Below are 25898 nucleotides of genomic sequence, written 5' to 3'. Positions count from 1 at the left end.
TCACAGCTGTGCCATCGAGCCTGTCACATAGCGCTCAGATATTCATTGGGCCTCACACAATCCAAAAGTGTCCAGTGTCCAAAAGTGTGTGCAGAGATTCAAAATCTCCCTTATCCTCTAGTCACTTTTGTCACAGCTATGCCATCGAGCCTGTCACATAGCGCTCAGATATTCATTGGGCCTCACACAATCCAAAAGTGTCCAGTGTCCAAAAGTGTGTGCAGAGATTCAAAATCTCCCTTATCCTCTAGTCACTTTTGTCACAGCTGTGCCATCGAGCCTGTCACATAGCGCTCAGATATTCATTGGGCCTCACACAATCCAAAAGTGTCCAGTGTCCAAAAGTGTGTGCAGAGATTCAAAATCTCCCTTATCCTCTAGTCACTTTGGTCACAGCTGTGCCATCGAGCCTGTCACATAGCGCTCAGATATCAGTGGGCCTCACACAATCCAAAAGTGTCCAGTGTCCACAAGTGTGTGCAGAAATTCAAAATCTCCCCTGTCCTATAGACACCTTGTACCTTGTTTTACATTACTATATAGTTTGTTGGATTTTGTCTACTTGTCTAACAAAAATGAGGAAGGCTGGTGGAAGAGGCCGTGGAATTGGGCGGGGGTTGGCAGCTGGTAATGATGGTGTTGGTGGTGGATCTGATGGTAGTGGCAAGAGCAAAATAGGACCAAATGCAGGAGGTGTTGAGCCTGCGTCATCGTCTGTCTACATAAGGCCTCGAACGCTTAGTTTTCTAGGAGTTGGCAAACCGCTTTTAAAGCCAGAGCATCAGGAAAACGTTTTGTCTTACTTTGCTGACTCAGCCTCCAGCTCTATCGCCTCCTCTTCTTCATTTGTAAAAAGTAAAAGCACTGAGTCGTCATTGGAGGCTCATGTTCATGAACGACACCTTTCCTTGTGTCCTTCACCCCAGCCAAGATTGAAGGATGACGCAGGCCATACTACTGATTACTCCATGGAGCTGTTTTCACATACCATGCCTGGATTATCAAGTGAAATGGTGAATTACCCAGGCCAAGATGAATCTGACATGGAGTGCACTAATGCACAGCCGCTGATGGATGATTCTGCTGGTACATTCACTCAGAGCACTACATTGTCCTCGCAGTGTACAGAGCCAGATTCTGACCCTGATGAGACTCAGGTGCCCCTTCCCGCACACTATACCACCATACACGGTGACACAGAGGAAGGTGCACATGACATAGAAGAGGAGGTGATGGATGACCCAGTTGTTGACCCAGATTGGCATCCATTGGGGGAAGAGGGTGCTGCTTCCAATAGCTCAGATGAGGAGCATCCACAGCAGACATCGACATCGCAACAGCTGTTATCTGGCAGGCCCGGAGCACTCCAAAGACAGGTTCCAAACATCAAAAGAGTTGCTGGACAGCTTGTCCAGAGGGTCAAAAGATCACAGCGTGCTAGGCCGCAAAATGTCTGCCAAAGTAGGAAGAGTGCAGTGTGGCACTTTTTTGAACAAAATCCTCATGATCAGGCCAAGGTTATCTGTAAGAAGTGCGCAAAGACCTTTAGCCGAGGGAAAAATCTGAAAAATTTGAATACCAGTTGCATGCTTAGACATTTAACCAGCATGCACTTGCAAGCGTGGACACAACACCAAACCTCAAGTGCCACATGTGCAACTGATCACAACGAAGGTAGTCAGCAACGCTACATTGTTTCCCCCACTGTAAGCCCACCAGTTAGCACAGCAGCAAATGTTGAGGTGTCGTTGCAAGGCCACAGCAGTCAGGGAATCCCACTGTTATATCAACGAAATACTGAATCTAGGCCATCAGAAAGAACACCAACTCCATCACCATCATCAACCCTCTCTCAGTCCGCCCTGTCCACCGCTACTTCCACCATATGCAGCTCTCAAGTCCAGCTCACCCTCCCAGACACTATGAGTAGGTCAAGAAAGTACTCAGTCTCTCATCCGCGTACACTGGGTTTGAACGCCCACATTGCCAAACTAATCTCGTTTGAGATGATGCCCTTTCGGTTGGTGGAAAGCACAGCTTTCCGCGAACTCATGGCCTATGCAGTACCACGCTATGACCTACCCAGTCGCCACTTCTTCTCTCGCAAAGCCATCCCAGCCCTCCACCATCATGTGAAAGACCGCATTGTCCATGCACTCAAGCAGTCAGTGAGCGGAAAGGTGCACCTCACAACTGATGCATGGTCCAGTCGGCATGGCCAGGGCCGTTACGTGTCCATCACTGCGCACTGGGTTAATGTGGTGGATGCAGGGTCCACAGGGGACAGCGGTGGTGGGACAGTGCTGCCTAGCCCACGGTATAGGAAACAGTTGGCTGTAGGCGTTCGACCCTCCTCCTCCTCCTCCTCCAGAAGCGAAAGCTCGTCCACAGAGCGCAGTCGTACGAGCACTCCATCTGCAGCTGCCACTGTTGCACACGATGTGTCCCCCTATCGAGCAGCTAGTGGAAAGCGTCAGCAGGCTGTGTTGCAGATGATGTGTTTGGGCAACAGACACACCGCCGAGGTGCTGGCCGAGTACTTGAAGCGACAAACTGAGTCATGGCTGGGCAGTGTACATCTTGAGGCAGGCAAGGTAGTTAGTGATAACGGTCGTAATTTTGTGGCAGCCATAGCCCTTTCAAAACTCAGCCATATACCTTGCTTGGCTCACACCTTGAACCTGGTGGTGCAGTGCTTCCTCAAAAATTATCCGGAGTTAACAGCCCTGCTCCAGAAGGTGCGAAGACTGCGTGCACATCCGCCGGTCGCCTGTACACTCCGTTCGTATGCAGAAGCTGCAGCGATTGCTCCACCTTCCCAACCACCGCCTCATTATCGACATTGCAACAAGGTGGAACTCCACCCTGCACATGGTGGAGCGGCTGTGCGAGCAGAGGCAGGCCATAATGCATTTGTGGGAGGATACATGGCCAGGCACTTTAAGAGCAGACATGGAGTTGACAGGTGTGCAGTGGTCGAAGCTGAAAGACCTCTGTAAAGTCCTTCAGTGTTTTGAGGAATGCACACGGCTGGTAAGCGCAGACGACGCCATCCTAAGCATGAGCATCCCACTTATGCGTCTGCTCATGCAAACTTTGACGCACCTTAAGGAGCAGGCGTCTGCAGCCAATGTTGATGAGGAGGAAGAGGAGGAGGGAATCCTTGATAACATTCAGCCATTGTCTGCTCAGGGACCTCTCCTGGACGAGGTGGAGGAAGAAGAGGAGGAGGATGATGGGGATGATTACTTAGGGGAGGAGGATGCATCTCGTGGGGCAAGTGAAAATGTTGGCGTGGCAAGGTCTGGTACAGGGTTTGTGCGTGACTGGAGGGATGTGGATTTGCCAGAAAGTGCTCCTCCAACCAGCACTCGCAGTGCATCATTGACACCGGGAACATTGGCCCACATGTCAGATTATGCCTTGCAGATCCTAAAAAGGGACCCACGCATTGCCAAAATGATGAATGATGACGACTACTGGTTGGCCAGCATCCTGGATCCACGCTATAAAGGCAAATTACAAAACATCATGCCACAGGAGAACCTTGACCTAATATTGGCTAATAAACAAGCAACTCTGGTAAATCGGTTGCTTGAGGCATTCCCAGCACACAGCAGCGGTGATGGTTCTCACACGAGCCGTACGGGCCGGGGTCAGCTTGGCAGAGGTGTTCGTGGTGCACACAGCAGAAGTGGCGTTGGAGACAGGGGTTTCATGACAATGTTGTGGACTGATTTTTCAAGTACCGCTCACACAACTGGTAATACTGCATCGATGGAAAGTGACAGGAGACAGCAGTTGTCAACTATGGCTACAAACTACTTTTCCTCCCATATCGATGTTCTCCCACACAGGTCATTCCCCTTTGACTATTGGGCCGCTAAACTGGACACCTGGCCTGAATTGGCCCAATATGCCTTACAGGAGCTCGCTTGCCCAGCTGCAAGTGTGCTATCGGAAAGAGTCTTCAGTGCAGCTGGATCAATCCTGACAGAAAAAAGGACCCGTCTGTCAACCCAAAATGTGGATGATCTAACATTCATTAAAATGAACCACGCATGGGTTTCCAAGGATTTTGTCCCACCTTCCTCTGATGACACATAGGGTGACAGAAAAATGGCTTGCTTTGGTCCACCTCTTCCTGGGACTTGACCTATTTCACCTTTTGCCTCAGCAGAATGTCCAACATCAACATATGCCACTTTCTAAAACTCCCTAACTGTGCTGCCTCCCCCCCCATGGCCGGGGTCACCACCTAGCGCACGACACCGTGCGAGTGCCGTTGCCCTGGACAGGTGGGTAGGCCGACTCTTGGGCGCGGGCACTGGTACAGGGTCCTTCATAGTGCAATCAAGTGTCTCTGATGGTGGTGGTGCACACCTGCCGTCAGACACACCGCCGTACTATGAGGGGCCCAGTGCCAGTACCGACGCCCACGAGTGGGCCCCCCTTGCTTGGGCAGGGCCCCAGCATTTGCAATCTTTACCTCTCCCTGCTCCTCCGCTGTGTAGTCTGGGCCGTCAAATCCATACTGTGCCTGACACCGTCTGAGCCTGCCTCCTGAGACATATATTTTGAATGTGTACGCTATCCATACATGTTATCCGGGGAAACGGTACCCTTTCTAACCTTTGTGCAATCACGTGCAATCCATACTGGGCCTAACACCGTCTGAGCCTGCCTCCTGAGACATATATTTTGAATGTGTACGCTATCCATACATGTTATCCGGGGATACGGTACCCTTTCTAACCTTTGTGCAATCACGTGCAATCCATACTGGGCCTAACACCATCTGAGCCTGCCTCCTGAGACATATATTTTGAATGTGTACGCTATCCATACATGTTATCCGGGGATACGGTACCCTTTCTAACCTTTGTGCAATCACGTGCAATCCATACTGGGCCTAACACCGTCTGAGCCTGCCTCCTGAGACATATATTTTGAATGTGTACGCTATCCATACATGTTATCCGGGGATACGGTACCCTTTCTAACCTTTGTGCAATCACGTGCAATCCATACTGGGCCTAACACCGTCTGAGCCTGCCTCCTGAGACATATATTTTGAATGTGTACGCTATCCATACATGTTATCCGGGGAAACGGTACCCTTTCTAACCTTTGTGCAATCACGTGCAATCCATACTGGGCCTAACACCGTCTGAGCCTGCCTCCTGAGACATATATTTTGAATGTGTACGCTATCCATACATGTTATCCGGGGATACGGTACCCTTTCTAACCTTTGTGCAATCACGTGCAATCCATACTAGGCCTAACACCATCTGAGCCTGCCTCCTGAGACATATATTTTGAATGTGTACGCTATCCATACATGTTATCCGGGGATACGGTACCCTTTCTAACCTTTGTGCAATCACGTGCAATCCATACTGGGCCTAACACCGTCTGAGCCTGCTTCCTGAGACATATATTTTGAATGTGTACGCTATCCATACATGTTATCCGGGGATACGGTACCCTTTCTAACCTTTGTGCAATCACGTGCAATCCATACTGGGCCTAACACCGTCTGAGCCTGCCTCCTGAGACATATATTTTGAATGTGTACGCTATCCATACATGTTATCCGGGGATACGGTACCCTTTCTAACCTTTGTGCAATCACGTGCAATCCATACTGGGCCTAACACCGTCTGAGCCTGCCTCCTGAGACATATATTTTGAATGTGTACGCTATCCATACATGTTATCCGGGGATACGGTACCCTTTCTAACCTTTGTGCAATCACGTGCAATCCATACTGGGCCTAACACCGTCTGAGCCTGCCTCCTGAGACATATATTTTGAATGTGTACGCTATCCATACATGTTATCTGGGGATACGGTACCCTTTCTCACCTTTGTGCAATCACGTGTAATCCATACTGGGCGTGAGAACGGCTGGCGAGCTGTCAAGCAAGCTACAGCACCTGTGGTTTGCACACGTAAGTTTTTCATTTTTTCAGGAATGACGGTTAGGCCTAATTCCGGAACTGCGGTTGACCTGCACTTACTGGGAAATCATTGTTCGCGGGTAATAATTGTAATAAGTGATCCCCATCACTAACGTTGTTCAGCGGGTTATCTGCACCTGTAAGCGACAAACGCTGGCCTTTTCAGTGTAGCGCACATGCAGCCACGGACATGTAAGGGCATGACACACCAGTTATTGGCCAATCTCATGTGCCAGAGCCTCACGTGTCCCTCTAGTAAGCCGGACTCGGACCGCGGGGCATGACGGAGTCTCGTTCGTTAACGGAATTAAGCTTGCAATGTGTGCATCTGTTCTGTAGCTGGCATGGTTGAGGTTTCCCAGGTGGAGTCGAATTTAACCGTAGGCTCCACTCCTGGTGGTGCCCTTCTGGACATTCCTTTAAGGTTCAGCTTTGCAAACATACTGCCCACGTAAAACAAACACTTTGCCTTCATGAACGCTGTTTGGGGAGGGTCATGACTCGTGGGAATAACGCCGCCCAATCAGTTAACCTGCTAGAGAGATCCTTCGTTGCTCCCAAGCATGACATCACACTCCCTAGGAAGAAGGTAATGCCACTGTGGCGACCGTACTCCTGGGGGCGACACAAGTGCACTGATGCCCAGCCACTGCTCGATGAATCTGCTGGTACATTGACCCAGACCACTACATTCCCCTCGCACGCTACATGACCTGAATCTGACCCTGATGAAACTCAGGTTACCCTTCCCATATACAGTACCATCTTACACGGTGACAAAGAGGAAGCTGCAGATGAAAGTGCAGGTTCGGCCCACCCGCCATCAGACACACCACCGTACTATCAGGGGCCCTGTGGCAGTGCCGTCGCCAACGAGTGGGCCCCCCCCTGCTTGCTCAGGATCACAGCACTTGCAAAGTTGAAATACTGTGCAGTGAGATGGAAGATCGGGACGACAAGGAATCCAGACAAGTACAGGGATTCCCTAGCGAGGAGACTTATTTGATTGTTTTCAATGTTGGGACAGCAATTTTTGGGGAGCACTATACTCTGGAGAATGATAGATGGGGCCCACCATACACTGGAACATTCCAAAGGTGGACATCAGACACTGGAGCAGCATTTACAGGGCCCATTATACACTAGAGCATTAGAAATGGGGCCCATTATGTTTGGAGCATTATTTGGGCCCATAAGACAGTGGAGCTTCATCCATGGGGACCAACATATACTGTAGCATTATGTGGAGCTCATCATATACTGTTTCAAACATTATATGGGACCAATGATTCTGTATGGAGAAATAGATGGGCCTCGTCATGAGATGTAAAAAGTGAGGTATTTTTCATTGTACTATACCGCTATTTCTCTGCCGTAACGGAGCATGATGAGTTGTGGTATGTGTTAAAGGGGCGCTCTTTCGCCCAGGGCACATGAAAACCTGCAGCCAGCCCTCCCCCCCAAAACTTTAGCCAAATAACCCCCATTTTTCAGTGCGTAACTTGTATTATGAAGTTAATTAAGGTTGACAAGCTTAAGTAAGAAGAATTGATGCTTTTGGCATTCAAATGGGCACTGTAGGTGTGTTTCCTGTCCTCCTCTCACTGACGACTTTTATTCCCCATTGACTTACATTGGGTTTCGTGTTTCGGGACGACCCCGACTTTTCCCTATAATCGGACGATCTTGCTCGACCCGACTTTTGGAAAAGTCGGGTTTCACGAAACGAAACGCGACCCTAAAAAACCAAAAGTCGCTCAACTCTACTACTGATGTCTTAATTAATTTTACTTTTATTGGTATCTATTTTTATTTTTTAAATTTTCCAGTAGCTGCTGCATTTTCCACCCTAGGCTTATACGTGAGTCAATAAGTTTTCCCAGTTTTTTGTGGCAAAATTAGGGGGGTCGACTTATACTCGGGTCGGCTTATTCACAAGTATATACGCTATGTATGTGCAGCGTGTGTATACAGGTATGTGTGCAGTGTGTATATCCATGTGTATGTGCAGTGTATGTGATGACATAATTATATTTGAATAAATATTGATTGTTTTTCTTGGAAACAAGAAGCAAAAAATATAAGACCCTGTTTTATTTTAGGAGAAACACATTATTAGAGGGTCTGCATATGGCTACTGTTGTCTTTAATATTCAGTCACAATTACTCAATGCCCCTTAATTCTCTGTTTTAATACAGTTCTCAGATTTTATATTATGTGTAGTCAGGAGAAGGCATTCAGCTATTCAGTCACTTTGTCATTAAGAATGTCTGACCCTTTAGTAAAATGACCCTTCCTTCTGTCTTTGTTTTGTCAGACATAAAACTAAATTAAAAAGGCTGTTGCCATTCACACAACATACGTTGCCATGGTAACAGATTGTGTCAATGAATATTATAGATCAAAATTTGAACGTGTGAAGAAAGAAAACATTAGAGATTTCTATTGCATCTTAGTTTAAGAAAGCTGGAAAATAGTGTGTCGTAGCACACAGAAGTGGGCTCGTTCTATGTCATAGGAAGAAACACAGACTAGGGCCAGACATATCATTGGGCCCCTTTGGATAAGGGGGCCCATTTCCCCTTTCAAATCAGGAAGCAGGTTCTGTCACAGACACAAACAGGGGCTGATAAACTGTTCTTTCCCAGGGCCCCTCTGCCGTCTGTGTCTGCCACTGACAGAGACAGCTTCACAGCATGATGGACCGGCTCTAGGTCTGCTGCTGATCACTCTTGATGAGTACATTATCTTAATATTTGACGGTGTGAAGACATTTGTATCAGTTGATGTAAAACATCATTGCTGATGAAATCCAGTCTAAAAATACACTGTAACAACTATAACCTTATAGTGCAATAAGGCGATAGGAATGCTAACAGCCCTTATACATTGATTGTGTAGACTCTGTTCAACACATTTGAGCTATTCTATACCCCTGTTCTGCCCCATCAGTGGAACAGAACAATAACATTTATAGAAGGCCGGATAAATTAAATGGTGGACATTGCCTGACAGCAAACTGCACTATATTTCCCGTAAATAACATAGACTCCATGATAGAGGCTCCATCACAGATGTGCATAAAGTCATATATGCACAGTTATGGCCAAAAGTTTTTCAAGTGAGAAATTTTCATTTTCACAAATTTTGCTTCTTCAGTATTTTTAGATCTCTTAGTCACATGTTCCTATGGTTACTGAATGTCCTATGGTTATCAGCATTTCATAAGATTTTAAGCTTTTATTGACAAATCCATCAAGAATACGTAAAGACTCAATATTTACAGTGTTGACCCTTATTCTTCAAGACTTCAGCAATTCCCTCTCGCATCTGAATATCAGCTTCTGGGCCAAATCCTGATTGATCGCAATCCATTTTTACCTAATTAGGGCTTGGTGTTTATCACAATTTCTGTTTTGTTATTGTCACCCACTAATTGAGGACTGACCACAAGTTCTCAGTGAGATCTAAGGAGTTTCCTGGTAATGGAACCAAAATGTCAATGTTTTGTTCACCACTTAGTTATCACTGTTGCCTTGTGTCATGGTGCTCCATCATGTGGGAAAACGAATTGTTCATCATCAAATTTCTTCTGCATCATTGGGAGAAGCTCCACTCAGAGAATGTTTAGATCGCATTCTTTATTCGTAGCAATTGTGAGTCCACTCCTTTGGCTGCTTTACTGTTGGCATGACACAGAACTCATGGCAGCTGTTACCTTTTCATCAATAGACAATCATTCTTCTAAATCTTCGGAACAGTCTGAAGGGGCTTCATCAGAGAAGGGGGTTTCATCAGAGAAAATAGCCTTTCCCCAGTCCTCTGCAGGCCAGTCTCGGTACTTTCTGCATACTGTCAGTCTGAACTTGAAGTTTTTCTTGGATAGAAATGGATACTTTGTTGTCTCTTGATACCTGGTCAGCCTTCAAAAACCATCACCTTACTGTGCGTGCTGATGCACTGGCACCTGCTTGCTGTCATTCCTTAGCAAGATCTGCACTAATGTTGAACCAGTCACGTAGCTGAATCCTCTATAGAAGACAGTCTTAGCCCTTGCTGGAGTTTCTTCGGCACCTTGAAGCCTTCACTGCAAATTAACCTCTATGTTTTAAGTAGTTGATGATCCACTAACTGTTTGATTTAGGGGCAGTCTTGCCTGTAAAGCACCTTTGCTGTGAAGCAATAATGACTGAACATTTTTTGGAGGTGACTTTGGTTATCAAAACACAATGATTTCAACCTTCAACCACCGGCCCTCTATTAAAGTAACCAGTCTGGTGTTTTAATCCAATCAGCATGAAACTGTAATATCAGCTGCATTGTCCTCGTTAACACTTTCTCCTGAGATAATCAAAAGATCACTGAAATGATGCAAAGAGGTCATTTTGAGCAGGGCTGAAATTCAGTCGAAATGTTTTTTTTTTGTGATTAACATTCTTTTCATGTCAAGAAATGCCTGCAGTTGTTTTTTTTTCTTCGATTCATATGATAAGTCTTCATAATAATCTACAATTAATTCAAATTGCCACTTTGAAACCTGAAACAGACATCTTTGGAAAAAACAATATTAATGTTAATCTAATTTTTTTTCCATTACTGTAGAGGTTCAATATTATCTCTGCTAAAAAGAAAAAAAATGGTATGTACGGATATAATGTTTTCTTCTCACTAGAGCAGCATCTTGTGCCTCAGAGCTGCTCTTCCTTCATATGTAGTGAAAGAAGGTTGCAGCTTTGGGCAGCCATATTGGAAACTATGGAGCTAGTGTGTACTATTTGTGCTTACGTAGGTTAATGCAGGATCGGAAGGTGAGCTTTTTTTTAGTTATCCGCAAGTAGCTAATTCTACACTTGGCTTCTAAATTTTGCTGCAAGCTTTGGAAATGTTCCTGTAGTTACATTATGCTGAAGCAATGAAGCAACATCACTCAGCAGTATAAATAAGCATACGGAATGAGAAGATCCTATAAGGTGCATCCATCGGGTTGTAGATCTATGTCTGTTTGCTATTATTTATTCATTAGTACAATAATAATGCCGTTGTCTTTAAATCAGGTGTAATGGCCTGCTTGAGAGTGTATTGAGCATAGCTTCTCGTGACCTTAAATAGCATTATCTATTGTGCCTCCAGCTGGTATTGAGCATGTCATTGTGCATCCTTACATAGGAGCAGCAGCCACAAATGGCACAATATTATGTTGTAGGAGATGCTTGTTTTATGCTTGAATGTGATTCAGAATGAATAACAAATTGTTTAAATGTAAGCAATGTGTTCTACATTAATACAAGCAGACACATGAAAGATGCTTTCATAGTCTGACGGCATTGTAGCGCGCATTATTTTTTGTGGCCACAGGACGATGCCGCATTGACTGCCCCCCCATTATATCCCCAGGTGAACCCCACTTTTTTGGATTATAAATTCTTATGAAATTGGCTATAAGCTAAGTATATTTTTTTACTTATTCAGGATAGCGTCCTAAATCTATACGTTGCCCTATATTTGTGTTCTATATCACTTGTGTTGTCATCTATAGGAGTCAGATATTTGCCTATGACTATGGAAATGTATTCTGATCATTGGGATAGGAGCATATTATGTTGATCTCTATCTGGGATTTTCATTACCTGTGCTGCACTTTATATTCGGGGTGTTATAGGGTCATAAGGGAGAGCAGCCAACTGGCGGGGTGCCATATCAAGTTAAATTAGGGTGCCAACCTATGCTGACAGGTAGGGACTCCTTTAGGGTGTGACAGTTTTTCACACTGTATCCTATTGATATATAATTTTTCTTTTTGACCTGTATATTTACCCTTACTAGTTAATGCATATATTTATATACACCTTCTAATATTTTAGATGCTTTTTGCGAGAATATGTGAGTTTTTAACTTAACCCTTAACGGTTATATTTTAGGGGTCTATTCTGTTTTCCGCTCTCTAAACTAATTGGGGCCCCACCTTCAATATTTTTTTCGTTTTTTTGTGTAACGGCATTGTAGGTATTGTCACAGTAATGATCAGTTGTATTTTATTTCCAGTGATATTATAAATAAAAGGGATCAAGTAAAACCCGTCTGCACTGTGTGAGTAAGCTTTGTGCTGCACTCCAGTCTTCTCTACTTCTAATAGAAATGTACTCGTGGTGTCTGCTGTATGAAATTAATAGCTCCATTGAATGCTTTCCTCTTTGCATTTGTGATTTGCCGGTAAAGGATATTGACAGGCTACCAGTCTGATGAAGTGATTAATCTTCACAAGCTTTTCTTGTCACTGAAACCATTGGCTAATGAAAAGACCTGAGCATGCATTACAATTTACAATTCATCAATTGAAAGAAAAACTGCAGAAATAATCTTCTCATTTGCCTTCCTCTAATCCCCCGTGGTTGTGCACTGCTCCAATGTGCTCGTCCATTATTTGCATAAGTTTGCTCTTCACATATGTATTGCAAAGTAGTGAAAATAACAAAATATGTGCGTATGTTCTAGTACAAAGGGATATATACTGGATCATTCAAGTTATTCTTTTTCTCGCGGAATAGCATTCTTTATTTTTCATCATTGTGTCAGTAGTATATTATTAATCTCTCTTATCATTTTGTGCTGTACACAATTTACAGGAAACCTGTCACATTGTACCTGCATTCTGTTCTGTGGACATCATGATACAGATTAGGATGATATATGAGTGTGTTGGAAAAGATTCAGTACAACTTGTATTTTATTCAGTTGCATTCCTGGTGCTTGTGTGCATACAAGTCCAGTGGGCGGTCCTACTCAGTGATTGACAGTTATTTCTGCATACGGTCATACAGGGAAGTCTGCCAGTCACTGAATAGTACCGCCCACTGGACTCATATGCATAGAAACTGTATACTGAAACTTTTCCTACAAAAATAAATATTAATCTGGTCAACCCCTTCTCTGTAACATCCAGCCTGCATATCAGATATTACCTTCAAAATATACATGACAAAAAGGCACAGCAATTATATTATTATTGTTTTTACATATCCCGGACATAAACCTCGCGGACATAGCACTAAAAAACTATTTGACCCCTCATCACAGTTAGACGCACTGTTACACCCAAAGTCGGGTTCCCTTCTTTGACGCAAATTTTATCATTGCTGGCAGACACTGGCTTTGTTATTCAGCCAATATCTGCCTTTAGGAGCCATGGGTAAAGCTGAGCTCTGCCCACTGCGGTTAACCTCGTAAATGCCGCCCTCAATCTCTGACAGTGCCATTTAATGCTTGTGAACTGGGGGGGCATGGCGGTCGACACACCAAGTGCTCCTCCTTGTGATCGCATGCCCAAGGGTTGCAATGGCAACCGGAAGTGTAATGAAGAGCCCCGTGCCTGCCATGATGGTGTTCCTATGAAAAGCATGCTGTGGTTAGAAATGACAGGAGACTGTACTTTTCACTACGTGCTGCAGAGTTATGTTATTGTGTTATATAGTATGAGCAACCACAGGATTGCAGGTTCAAGTACGCTAAGGCTACTTTCACACTAGCGTTTTTTTGGCACTGCGCTCTGTGCTCAGTGCAAACACATACAAAAAATGCATCAAGCGTTTTGTATGCGTTTGCTTATTTTTTCTGCATGCCTGTTAACCAGTTTGACTCTAAAAACGCATGCGTTTTTAAACGCTGACGTGCGCATGTCCATGCGCACGTCAGCATTCCCATAGACTGTAATGTGTTTTTTCGTGCGCATTTGTGCGCATGCGATTTTCTCACACAGGTTGGGCGCACAGAAAATGCAACAGGGTGCATCCGGCGCGGATAGGCACACACTGCAAAAAAACCCGCATGCGCACAAAAATGCATACGAACACTAGACAATGCGCACCCATGTTAGACATAGGGGCGCATTGCGCACGCAGCGCAAAAAGACGCTAGTGTGAAACCAGCCTAAGGGGACTAAAAAATAAAGCAAAAAGTAAAACTATACAATTTTAATCACGTCCCCCTATTTTCCCTCATTAAAAATAAAGAAATAATTGAAATTTAGAAAATAAACATATGGGGTCTGCTCTATCAAAATATGAACTGAGTTAACCCTATCTGTAAACATTGTAACACCTCAAAAAATGTGTCAAAATGGTATCAATTAAAACGTCAGCTTACCATGTAAGTTCTGAAATTCCAATTTTTTTCACAAATTAAATAAAGCAAAAGGTTTGTACACCATAATTGTACTGATCTGCAGAATCATGTTGCCAGGTCACCACACAACAAATGCTCTAAAATCAAACCCAAAAGCAATAGGAAATTTGCATTTTTTGAACAACTTCTCTGTACTACAATTTTTTATGTTCCTCAGTGCACTGAATGGTACAATGAATGGTATAATTTATAGCTACAACTTGCCCAGATGAAAACGCATGGATAGAAAAAGAAAAAAGTTATAGCACTTGGTAAAAGGAAAGGAAAATAAAAATTAGTAATGTGGAAAATCACCTGGCCAGGAAAGGGTTAGTGCAAAAGGTGTCAGTAATGACAAACTACATAATGTTAACCCATTCACACTTGTGCGATTTTCCGCTTTCAGTTTTTGTTTTTTCGCTCCCCTTCTTCCAAGAGCCATAACTTTCTTATTTTTCTATCAATATGACCATGTGAGGGATTGTTTTTCGCAGGACGAGTGGTACTTTTGAACGATACGATTGGTTTTAACATATCGTGTACTGGAAAATGGGAAACAAATTGTAAGTGCAGTGAAATAGCGAACACAGTGCAATTCCACAATTGTTTTTTTAGGTTTTTTTATTCGCCATGTTTGCCAAATGCTAAAACTGACCTGCCATTATAATTATCCAGGTCAGTATGAGTATGCAGATATAAAGCATGTACAGGCTCTTTTTTATTTAAGCGGTGAAAAAAAATCCGAAATTTGTAAGAAAATTTTTTTGCCTTTGTCAGCATTTTCCAAGACCGTTTTTCAGAATCTGGGGCTGGGTGAGGGCATATTTTCCATGTGCAGAGCTGACGTTTTTATTGATACAATTTTGGGGTAGTTACAATGTTTTGATTGCCTGCTATAACGTTGTTGCGGTGGCCAAAAAATAATTCTGATGTTTCATTTTTTTTCTCGTTGCGTCATTTAATAATAACAATAATAATAATTTTTATTTTTACTAATATTTACCGTTTACCAATCAAATTAATTTACTTTATTTTTTGATAGATTGGACATTTTTGAACTCAGCGATACCAAATGTGTATTTTTTTTTTGTTTTATTTTGAATGGGTCAGAAAGGGGGATGATTTGAACTTTTGTGTTTTTTATTTTTTTGATATGTTAAAAAATGTTTTTCTCTTTTTAATGGCTTCAATAGTTTCCATAGGAGAATAGAAGCTGCTATCATCCGATTACCTGTGCTACACATAGCAGGGCTTCTCGGGACGGTGTTCTTAGGAGATTTACAATGACAGGCCCTGGGGTCTTCTGCAGAACACCGGCTGTAATGACAACCCATCAGCACCCCACAATCGCGTGACAGGGGTTGCGAAGGGCAGGTCTTGTGGTGCTCTTCTGGCCAGCACGTGATAAATTCCACTGTCAGAGATTGACACGGATCCATCTGTGGCTGTTAGTAGAGTTGAGCGAAACGGGTCGAAAAATTTCAAATGTCGCCGACTTTTGGCAAAGTCGGGTTTCATGAAACGAAACCCGACCCTAGGATGAGGTTGGCCACGAGGTCGGCGACTTACGCGCCAAAGTCGCGTTTCAAAAGTTTGTTTTGCGCTCTTTTTCAGCCAATCAGGATCCACGGACACTGTGGGCAACGTGATGACATAGGCAGGGGTCACCACCATCTTTTAGAAGGGCATGCAAGTGATTGGCTTGCTTTGGTGGGCGTCACAGGGGTTATAAAAGGGCGTGCACGCCGACCGCCATCTTACTTCTGCCGATCTTAGCATAGGGAGAGGTTGCTGATTCTGTAGGGAGAGCGTTAGGCAGGGAAGAAGAAAAAAAAACTGCTTCTGCTGCTAGCGATTTTGCCTGTACAACACACCAGTCACTGTGTGTGCAGTGCAAGGGGAGGCTATATTGTGGTGGATCAGCGGTGTTGGTTGTTAGGCTGCCTTCTAAGGCTTCCTGACAGCTGCATTGCTGTTTACCCACTGCTCTGCAAACTGCTTTTTTAAAAGCAATCCCAATTTTTTTTTTTGTCCTGCTGAGGTACTGAGCATGCATTTTTTCACACCATACAGCGGTGTACGCTCCTCACACAGTACCGTGTAACGGCTGTTATCACAGCCACAGTGAAGCTATCTGTGTGTCACTGTGGAAGGATAAGTGGAGGACTTGTTCCATTCTTACAGACCTACACTCTAGGGAGATTCCTATTCTGCCCAATTCTACATACACCTTGTAGTTTGTGATACACTAGCCAATTTCTGCCTGTGACATAGTGCTCTGATATTCAGTGGGCCTCACACAATCCAAAAGTGTCCAGTGTCCACTAGTGTGTGCAGAAATTCAAAATCTCCCCTATCCTGTAGTCACTTTTTTCACACCTGTGCCATCGAGCCTGTGACATAGCGCTCTGATATTCAGTGGGCCTCACACAATCCAAAAGTGTCCAGTGTCCACTAGTGTGTGCAGAAATTCAAAATCTCCCTTATCCTGTAGTCACTTTTTTCACACCTGTGCCATCGAGCCTGTGACATAGCGCTCTGATATTCAGTGGGCCTCACACAATCCAAAAGTGTCCAGTGTCCACTAGTGTGTGCAGAAATTCAAAATCTCCCTTATCCTGTAGTCACTTTTTTCACACCTGTGCCATCGATCCTGTGACATAGCGCACTGATATTCAGTGGGCCTCACACAATCCAAAAGTGTCCGGTGTCCACTAGTGTGTGCAGAAATTCAAAATCTCCATTATCCTCTAGTGACATTTTTCACACCTGCGACATCGAGCCTGTGACATAGCGCTGTGATATTCAGTGGGCCTCACACAATCCAAAAGTGTCCAGTGTCCACAAGTGTGTGCAGAAATTCAAAATCTCCCCTGTCCTATAGACACCTTGTACCTTGTTTTACATTACTATATAGTTTGTTGGATTTTGTCTACATTTCTACCAAAAATGAGGAAGGCTGGTGGAAGAGGCAGTGGAATTGGGCGGGGGTTGGCAGCTGGTAATGATGGTGTTGGTGGTGGATCTGATGGTAGTGGCAAAAGCAAAATAGGACCGAATGCAGGAGGTGTTGAGCCTGCATCATCGTCTGGCTCCACAAGGCCTCGAAGGCTTAGTTTTCTAGGAGTTGGCAAACCGCTTTTAAAGCCAGAGCTTCAGGAAAAAGTTTTGTCTTACATTGCTGACTCAGCCTCCAGCTCTATCGCTTCCTCTTCTGAAGTTGTAAAAAATAAAAGCACTGAGTCGTCATTGGAGGCTCATGTTCATGAACCACACCTTTCCTTGTGTCCTTCACCCCAACCAAGATTGAAGGATGACGCAGGCCATACTACTGATTACTCCATGGAGCTGTTTTCACATACCATGCCTGGATTAGCAAGTGAAATGGTGAATTACCCAGGCCAAGATGAATCTGACATGGAGTGCACTGATGCACAGCCGCTGATAGATGATTCTGCTGGTACATTCACTCAGAGCACTACATTGTCCTCGCAGTGTACAGAGCCAGATTCTGACCCTGATGAGACTCAGGTGCCCCTTCCCGCACACTATACCACCATACACGGTGACACAGAGGAAGGTGCACATGACATTGAAGAGGAGGTGATGGATGACCCAGTTGTTGACCCAGATTGGCATCCATTGGGGGAAGAGGGTGCTGCTTCCAATAGCTCAGATGAGGAGGAGCATCCACAGCAGACATCGACATCGCAACAGCTGTTATCTGGCAGGCCCGGAGCACTCCAAAGACAGGTTCCAAAAATCAAAAGAGTTGCTGGACAGCTTGTCCAGAGGGTCAAAAGATCACAGCGTGCTAGGCCGCAAAATGTCTGCTAAAGTAGGAAGAGTGCAGTGTGGCACTTTTTTGAACAAAATCCTCATGATCAGGCCAAGGTTATCTGTAAGAAGTGCGCAAAGACCTTTAGCCGAGGGAAAAATCTGAAAAATTTGAATACCAGTTGCATGCTTAGACATTTAACCACCATGCACTTGCAAGCGTGGACACAACACCAAACCTCAAGTGCCACATGTGCAACTGATCACAAAGAAGGTAGTCAACAATGCTACATTGTTTCCCCCACTGTAAGCCCACCGGTTAGCACAGCAGCAAATGTTGAGGTGTCGCTGCAAGGCCACAGCAGTCAGGGAATCCCACTGTTATATCAACAAAATACTGAATCTAGGCCATCAGAAAGAACACCAACTCCATCACCATCATCAACCCTCTCTCAGTCCGCCCTGTCCACCGCTACTTCCACCATATGCAGCTCTCAAGTCCAGCTCACCCTCCCAGACACTATGAGTAGGTCAAGAAAGTACTCAGTCTCTCATCCGCGTACACTGGGTTTGAACGCCCACATTGCCAAACTAATCTCGTTTGAGATGATGCCCTATCGGTTGGTGGAAAGCGCAGCTTTCCGCGAACTCATGGCCTATGCAGTACCACGCTATGACCTACCCATTCGCCACTTCTTCTCTCGCAAAGCCATCCCAGCCCTCCACCATCATGTAAAAGACCGCATTGTCCATGCACTCAAGCAGTCAGTGAGTGGAAAGGTGCACCTCACAACTGATGCATGGTCCAGTCGGCATGGCCAGGGCCGTTACGTGTCCATCACTGCGCACTGGGTTAATGTGGTGGATGCAGGGTCCACAGGGGACAGCGGTGGTGGGACAGTGCTGCCTAGCCCACGGTATAGGAAACAGTTGGCTGTATGCGTTCGACCCTCCTCCTCCTCCTCCAGAAGCGAAAGCTCATCCACAGAGCGCAGTCGTACGAGCACTCCATCTGCAGCTGCCACTGTTGCACACGAGGTGTCCCCCTATCGAGCAGCTAGTATAAAGCGTCAGCAGGCTGTGTTGCAGATGATGTGTTTGGGCGACAGACACACCGCCGAGGTGCTGGCCGAGTACTTGAAGCGACAAATTGAGTCATGGCTGGGCAGTGTACATCTTGAGGCAGGCAAGGTAGTTAGTGATAATTTTGTGGCAGCCATAGCCCTTTCAAAACTCAGCCACATACCTTGCTTGGCTCACACCTTGAACCTGGTGGTGCAGTGCTTCCTCAAAAATTATCCGGAGTTAACAGCCCTGCTCCAGAAGGTGCGAAGACTGTGCGCACACGTCCGCCGGTCGCCTGTACACTCGGTTCGTATGCAGAAGCTGCAGCGATTGCTCCACCTTCCCAACCACCGCCTCATTATCGACATTGCAACAAGGTGGAACTCCACCCTGCACATGGTGGAGCGGCTGTGCGAGCAGAGGCAGGCCATAATGCATTTGTAGGAGGATACACGGCCATGCACTTTGAGAGCAGACATGGAGTTGACAGGTGTGCAGTGGTCGAAGCTGAAAGACCTCTGTAAAGTCCTTCAGTGTTTTGAGGAATGCACACGGCTGGTAAGCGCAGACGACGCTATCCTAAGCATGAGCATCCCACTTATGCGTCTGCTCATGCAAACTTTGACGCACCTTAAGGAGCAGGCGTCTGCAGCCAATGTTGATGAGGAGGAAGAGGAGGAGGGAATCCTTGATGACATTCAGCCATTGTCTGCTCAGGGACCTCTCCTGGACGAGGTGGAGGAAGAAGAGGAGGAGGAGGATGATGATGGGGATGATTACTTAGGGGAGGAGGATGCATCTCGTGGGGCAAGTGAAAATGTTGGCGTGGCAAGGTCTGGTACAGGGTTTGTGCGTGACTGGAGGGATGTGAATTTGCCAGAAAGTGCTCCTCCACCCAGCACTCGCAGTGCATCATTGACACCGGGAACATTGGCCCACATGTCAGATTATGCCTTGCAGATCCTAAAAAGGGACCCCCGCATTGCCAAAATGATGAACGATGACGACTACTGGTTGGCCAGCATCCTGGATCCACGCTATAAAGGCAAATTACAAAACATCATGCCACAGGAGAACCTTTACCTAATATTGGCTAATAAACAAGCAACTCTGGTAAATCGGTTGCTTGAGGCATTCCCAGCACACAGCAGCGGTGCTGGTTCTCACACGAGCCGTACGGGCCGGGGGCAGCTTGGCAGAGGTGTTCATGGTGCACACAGCAGAAGTGGCGTTGGAGACAGGGGTTTCATGACAATGTTGTGGACTGATTTTTCAAGTACCGCTCACACAACTGGTAATACTGCATCGATGGAAAGTGACAGGAGACAGCAGTTGTCAACTATGGTTACAAACTACTTTTCCTCCCATATCGATGTTCTCCCACACAGGTCATTCCCCTTTGACTATTGGGCCGCTAAACTGGACACCTGGCCTGAATTGGCACAATATGCCTTACAGGAGCTCGCTTGCCCAGCTGCAAGTGTGCTATTGGAAAGAGTCTTCAGTGCAGCTGGATCAATCCTGACAGAAAAAAGGACCCGTCTGTCAACCCAAAATGTGGATGATCTAACCTTCATTAAAATGAACCATGCATGGGTTTCCAAGGATTTTGTCCCACCTTCCCCTGATGACACATAGGGTGACAGAAAAATGGCTTGCTTTGGTCCACCTCTTCCTGGGACTTGACCTATTTCGCCTTTTGCATCAGCTGAATGTCCAACATCAACATATGCCACTTTCTAAAACTCCCTAACTGTGCTGCCTCCCCCCCATGGCAGGGGTCACCACCTAGCGCACGACACCGTGCGAGTGTCGTTGCCCTGGACAGGTGGGTAGGCCGACTCTTGGGCGTGGGCAATGGCAGAGGGTCCCTCATAGTGCAATCAAGTGTCTCTGACGGTGGTGGTGCACACCCGCCGTCAGACACACCGCCGCACTATGAGGGGCCCAGTGCCAGTACCGACGCCCACGAGTGGGCCCCCCTTGCTTGGGCAGGGCCCCAGCATTTGCAATCTTTACCTCTCCCTGCTCCTCCGCTGTGTAGTCTGGGCCGTCAAATCCATACTGTGCCTGACACCGTCTGAGCCTGCCTCCTGATGTATAGACATATTTTGAATGTGTACGCTATCCATACATGTTATCCGGGGATACGGTACCCTTTCTCACCTTTGTGCAATCACGTGCAAGCCATACTGGACTTAACACCGTCTGAGCCTGCCTCCTGATGTATAGACATATATTTTGAATGTGTACGCTATCCATACATGTTATCCGGGGATACGGTACCCTTTCTCACCTTTGCGCAATCACGTGCAAGCCATACTTGGCCTAACACCGTCTGAGCCTGCCTCCTGATGTATAGACATATATTATGAATGTGTACGCTATCCATACATGTTATCCTGGGATACGGTACCCTTTCTCACCTTTGTGCAATCACGTGCAATCCATACTGGGCCTAACACCATCTGAGCCTGCCTCCTGATGTATAGACATATATTTTGAATGTGTACGCTATCCAAACATGTTATCCGGGGATACGGTACCCTTTCTCACCTTTGTGCAATCACGTGCAAGCCATACTGGGCCTAACACCGTCTGAGCCTGCCTCCTGATGTATAGACATATATTTTGAATGTGTACGCTATCCATACATGTTATCCGGGGATACGGTACCCTTTCTCACCTTTGTGCAATCACGTGTAATCCATACTGGGCGTGAGAACGGCTGGCGAGCTGTTAAGCAAGCTACAGCACCTGTGGTTTGCACACGTAAGTTTTTCATTTTTTCAGGAATGACGGTTAGGCCTAATTCCGGAACTGCGGTTGACCTGCACTTACTGGGAAATCATCGTTCGCGGGTAATAATTGTAATCAGTGATCCCCATCACTAACGTTGTTCAGCGGGTTATCTGCACCTGTAAGCGACAAACGCTGGCCTTTTCAGTGTAGCGCACATGCAGCCACGGACATGTAAGGGCATGACACACCAGTTATTGGCCAATCTCATGTGCCAGAGCCTCACGTGTCCCTCTAGTAAGCCGGACTCGGACCGCGGGGCATGACGGAGTCTCGTTCGTTAACGGAATTAAGCTTGCAATGTGTGCATCTGTTCTGTAGCTGGCATGGTTGAGGTTTCCCAGGTGGAGTCGAATTTAACCGTAGGCTCCACTCCTGGTGGTGCCCTTCTGGACATTCCTTTAAGGTTCAGCTTTGCAACCATACTGCCCACGTAAAACAAACACTTTGCATTCATGAAAGCTGTTTGGAGGGTCATGACTCGTGGGAATAACGCCGCCCAATCAGTTAACCTGCTAGAGAGATCCTTCGTTGCTCCCAAGCATGACATCACATTCCCTAGGAGGAAGGTAATGCCACTGTGGCGACCGTACTCCTGGGGGCGACACAAGTGCACTGATGCCCAGCCACTGCTCGATGAATCTGCTGGTACATTGACCCAGACCACTACATTCCCCTCGCACGCTACACGGCCTGAATCTGACCCTGATGAAACTCAGGTTACCCTTCCCATATACAGTTCCATCTTACACGGTGACAAAGAGGAAGCTGCAGATGAAAGTGCAGGTTCGGCCCACCTGCCATCAGACACACCACCATACTATCAGGGGCCCTGTGCCAGTGCCGTCGCCAACGAGTGGGCCCCCCCTGCTTGCTCAGGATCACAGCACTTGCAAGGTTGAAATACTGTGCAGTGAGATGGAAGACGGGGACGAGGAGGAGTCCAGACTAGTACAGGGATTCCCTAGCGAGGAGACTTATTTGATTGTTTTCAATGTTGGGACAGCAATTTTTGGGGAGCACTATACTCTGGAGAATGATAGATGGGGCCCACCATACACTGGAACATTCCAAAGGTGGACATCAGACACTGGAGCAGCATTTACAGGGCCCATTATACACTAGAGCATTAGAAATGGGGCCCATTATGTTTGGAGCATTATTTGGGCCCATAAGACAGTGGAGCTTCATCCATGGGGACCAACATATACTGTAGCATTATGTGGAGCTCATCATATACTGTTTCAAACATTATATGGGACCAATGATTCTGTATGGAGAAATAGATGGGCCTCGTCATGAGATGTAAAAAGTGAAGTATTTTTCATTGTACTATACCGCTATTTCTCTGCCGTATCGGAGCATGATTAGTTGTGGTATGTGTTAAAGGGGCGCTCTTTCGCCCAGGGCACATGAAAACCTGGAGCCAGCCCTACCCCCCCACAACTTTAGCCAAATAACCCCCATTTTTCAGTGCGTAACTTGTATTATGAAGTTAATTAAGATTGACAAGCTTAAGTAAGAAGAATTGATGCTTTTGGCATTCAAATGAGCACTGTAGGTGTGTTTCCTGTCCTCCTCTCACTGCCGACTTTTATTCCCCATTGACTTACATTGGGTTTCGTGTTTCGGGACGACCCCGACTTTTCCCTATAATCGGCCGATCTTGCTCGACCCGACTTTTGGAAAAGTCGGGTTTCACGAAACGAAACTCGACCCTAAAAAACCAAAAGTCGCTCAACTCTAGCTGTTAGGGGGTACATGACAGCTGATCAAATCAGCTGTCATGTGCAGGGAAGCATGCAGGTTCAGAGCTGGAACCCGCAAAAAGACGTGGACTTGACCGATGACCTACCTATATGTCATCAGTCGTGATGGGGTTAAAAACATATATAACTGCTTAGAGGAGAATCTACCTTGTTAGATTGATCCTTAAGCTCCAGGTCTGAGTGGGCGCACGGACTCCTGGCATTGAAGCAGCAGCTGGAAGCCACGTATGCAGCAAGGACTTGGAGCACTCTAGGCAGCAGGCAGACGGGATGCAGGAAAGTCCAAGACAATACAGGCAGAAGCAGATACTGATGCAAAATAAAACAAAAGGACCTAAGAGTCTTAATACTTAGAAACAGGTGTATGTCTTAGTGGGTCTTGTATAGATGATGATGTGGAAGGACTCCAAGCGACTTGTAAAACCTGGCGTGGAGCACAGCAATGGGCAGCAGCAATAAGAAAAGGTGATGGAGCCCTGCCTAGCTGAGGCAGATGCATAACACTACACAATCAAGATGGGTCACCTAATAAATGGAAAACAAAGTGCAATAAACACTTACAGAGCCAGTGCACACCTAATAAAAATTTACCTGGGTTTCATCTTGAGCCAAGCAGGTTGATTTTTATTAGGTGATTAGGGGTGTGCTGCCTTAATGTGTGTTTACTTATTCACATTATGCTTTTTTTCCATCATTTGAAGCAAAGATGAATACCTCCCACATCAAATGCTACAACATCTAGTATTTTGTATGACCGCCATGATGTTTAAGAATAGCATCATTGCAACATCTTTATTTTCCCATTCAACAAAAACTACCTTTTTTAGAGCTTTAATGCTGAATGGAGAGGATGCTCAACTTGTCTCTTCAAAATTCCTCCTAAGTGTTTGATTGGGTTCAGATCAGAGTACATACTTGGCCACTAAATCTTGTTCACGCTCTTCTTCTTCAGAAATCCAGCAGATATCTATTTTGGATCATTGTCATGTTAGAAAAGTGCACATCTACCAAGGGATCAGAGTGATGGTAGCATCTTCTCTTTCAGTATAAGGCAGTACATTTTTGAAATCATGACACCATAAAAGAAATGTAGGTCCTCGAAACCAGCATGCAGCCCCACATAAGGACACTGCCACCACCATGTTTCACTGTGGGCAAATCACTTTTCTTTGTACTGCTCACCTTTGCAATGCCATACAGTTCTGAAGCCATCATTTCCAAAATAATTTATCTTGGTTTCATCACTCTAAAGTATAGAGTCACGGTAGTGTACACATTTTCCTTCATGGGCCCTGGCAAATTGTAGGTGGGCTATTTTGGGAAAGAACTTTAGGAGAGTCTGCTATCATGGATGGTCTGCTATCATGGATACCTGGCAGTTATAACATGGCTGAATGTGACACGCATCTCTATTCTCTTCATACAGGTAACCACCTTTTCCAATCTCTGCTCTGAATCCACTCCTGTGTCTCCATTCAATGTCAGCAAGCAGTTAATCCTGAATGCTATCTATGTGTTTTCAACTCTGCAAGCTTATATCTGGTAACCAGCTTTTCCAATCTCTGCTCTGAGTCCACTCCTGTGTCTCCATTCAATGTCAGCAAGCAGTTAATCCTGAATGCTATCTATGTGTTTTCAACTCTGCAAGCTTATATCTGGTATATAGTTTTTTTCAACTTACTCTGCTTGTCCCCTTATGTTGTGAGGTCAAGAAACTTTTCAAAGTGCTTTATGATCCATGTAGTGCTGGACATGTGTTTATTTGACCACAACATTTTATTGGGTCCTGGTGTCTCAATTTAGTGTGATTGATTAACGAGCAGAGAGAGCCACAAAAAAAAACAAAAAAAAAACTTAGCCTTAACCTCCTATATATTCAGACCTAGCTAGGGGGAGCATTTATGCAGGGGTGGCATTTATGCACATGTAATCGAAGTACATGTATCAAAGTACTTCTGGCAGTTATAACATGGCAGTTAGACAGGGCAGGAGACAGGTAAGACATTTATATACATCTACTCCCTGTACATTTGGAGTACAACAAATATATACCATATGCATTTGTGTAATTTTTATCCTGGCCGCTGCATTCACACACATCCACCGCCCTGGCATTAACTCTCCACACTCCATCCATATTGGCACCTCGCTTCTTTCCTCTCCTATGTATAGCACTCATGCTCTTTTCACATTGTTAAATTGCACAGATCCAGCCAGTCCCACCATTCAACACCAGAGACGCTCTCACAAATCACTTAACCATCTGCTCACTCTTTCTATCCTCCTTCTCCTAGTTGCAGGAGACATTGCTCCCAACCCTGGTCCCCCATGTTATAGGAAGTCAAACCCCCCCACTGCTACAC

General features: G+C 45.5%; 1 protein-coding gene across 3 annotated transcripts in view; it reads left to right on the top strand.

The window, feature by feature from the left end:
- PACRG (parkin coregulated) overlaps positions 1-25898 on the top strand; it is a 792905-nt gene that overhangs the window by 655548 nt on the left and 111459 nt on the right. The window contains exon 5 of one of the 3 annotated variants that reach the window (XM_073560175.1): positions 24962-25114. The exons of the other annotated variants lie outside the window; for them this stretch is intronic. Within the exon in view, the coding sequence (XP_073416276.1) occupies positions 24962-24990 (29 nt within the window). The 3' untranslated portion in view covers positions 24991-25114. Of the gene's footprint in view, positions 1-24961; positions 25115-25898 lie in introns of those variants that run through there. 3 annotated transcript variants of the gene reach the window in all.

This window comes from Dendrobates tinctorius, unplaced genomic scaffold (genome assembly GCF_039654945.1).
Source record: "Dendrobates tinctorius isolate UK_male_01 unplaced genomic scaffold, ASM3965494v1 ptg000293l, whole genome shotgun sequence".
NCBI classification, from domain to species: Eukaryota; Metazoa; Chordata; class Amphibia; order Anura; family Dendrobatidae; genus Dendrobates; species Dendrobates tinctorius.
Note: the sequence above shows the minus strand (reverse complement) of the source record. Positions and strands in the feature narration are given on the sequence as shown.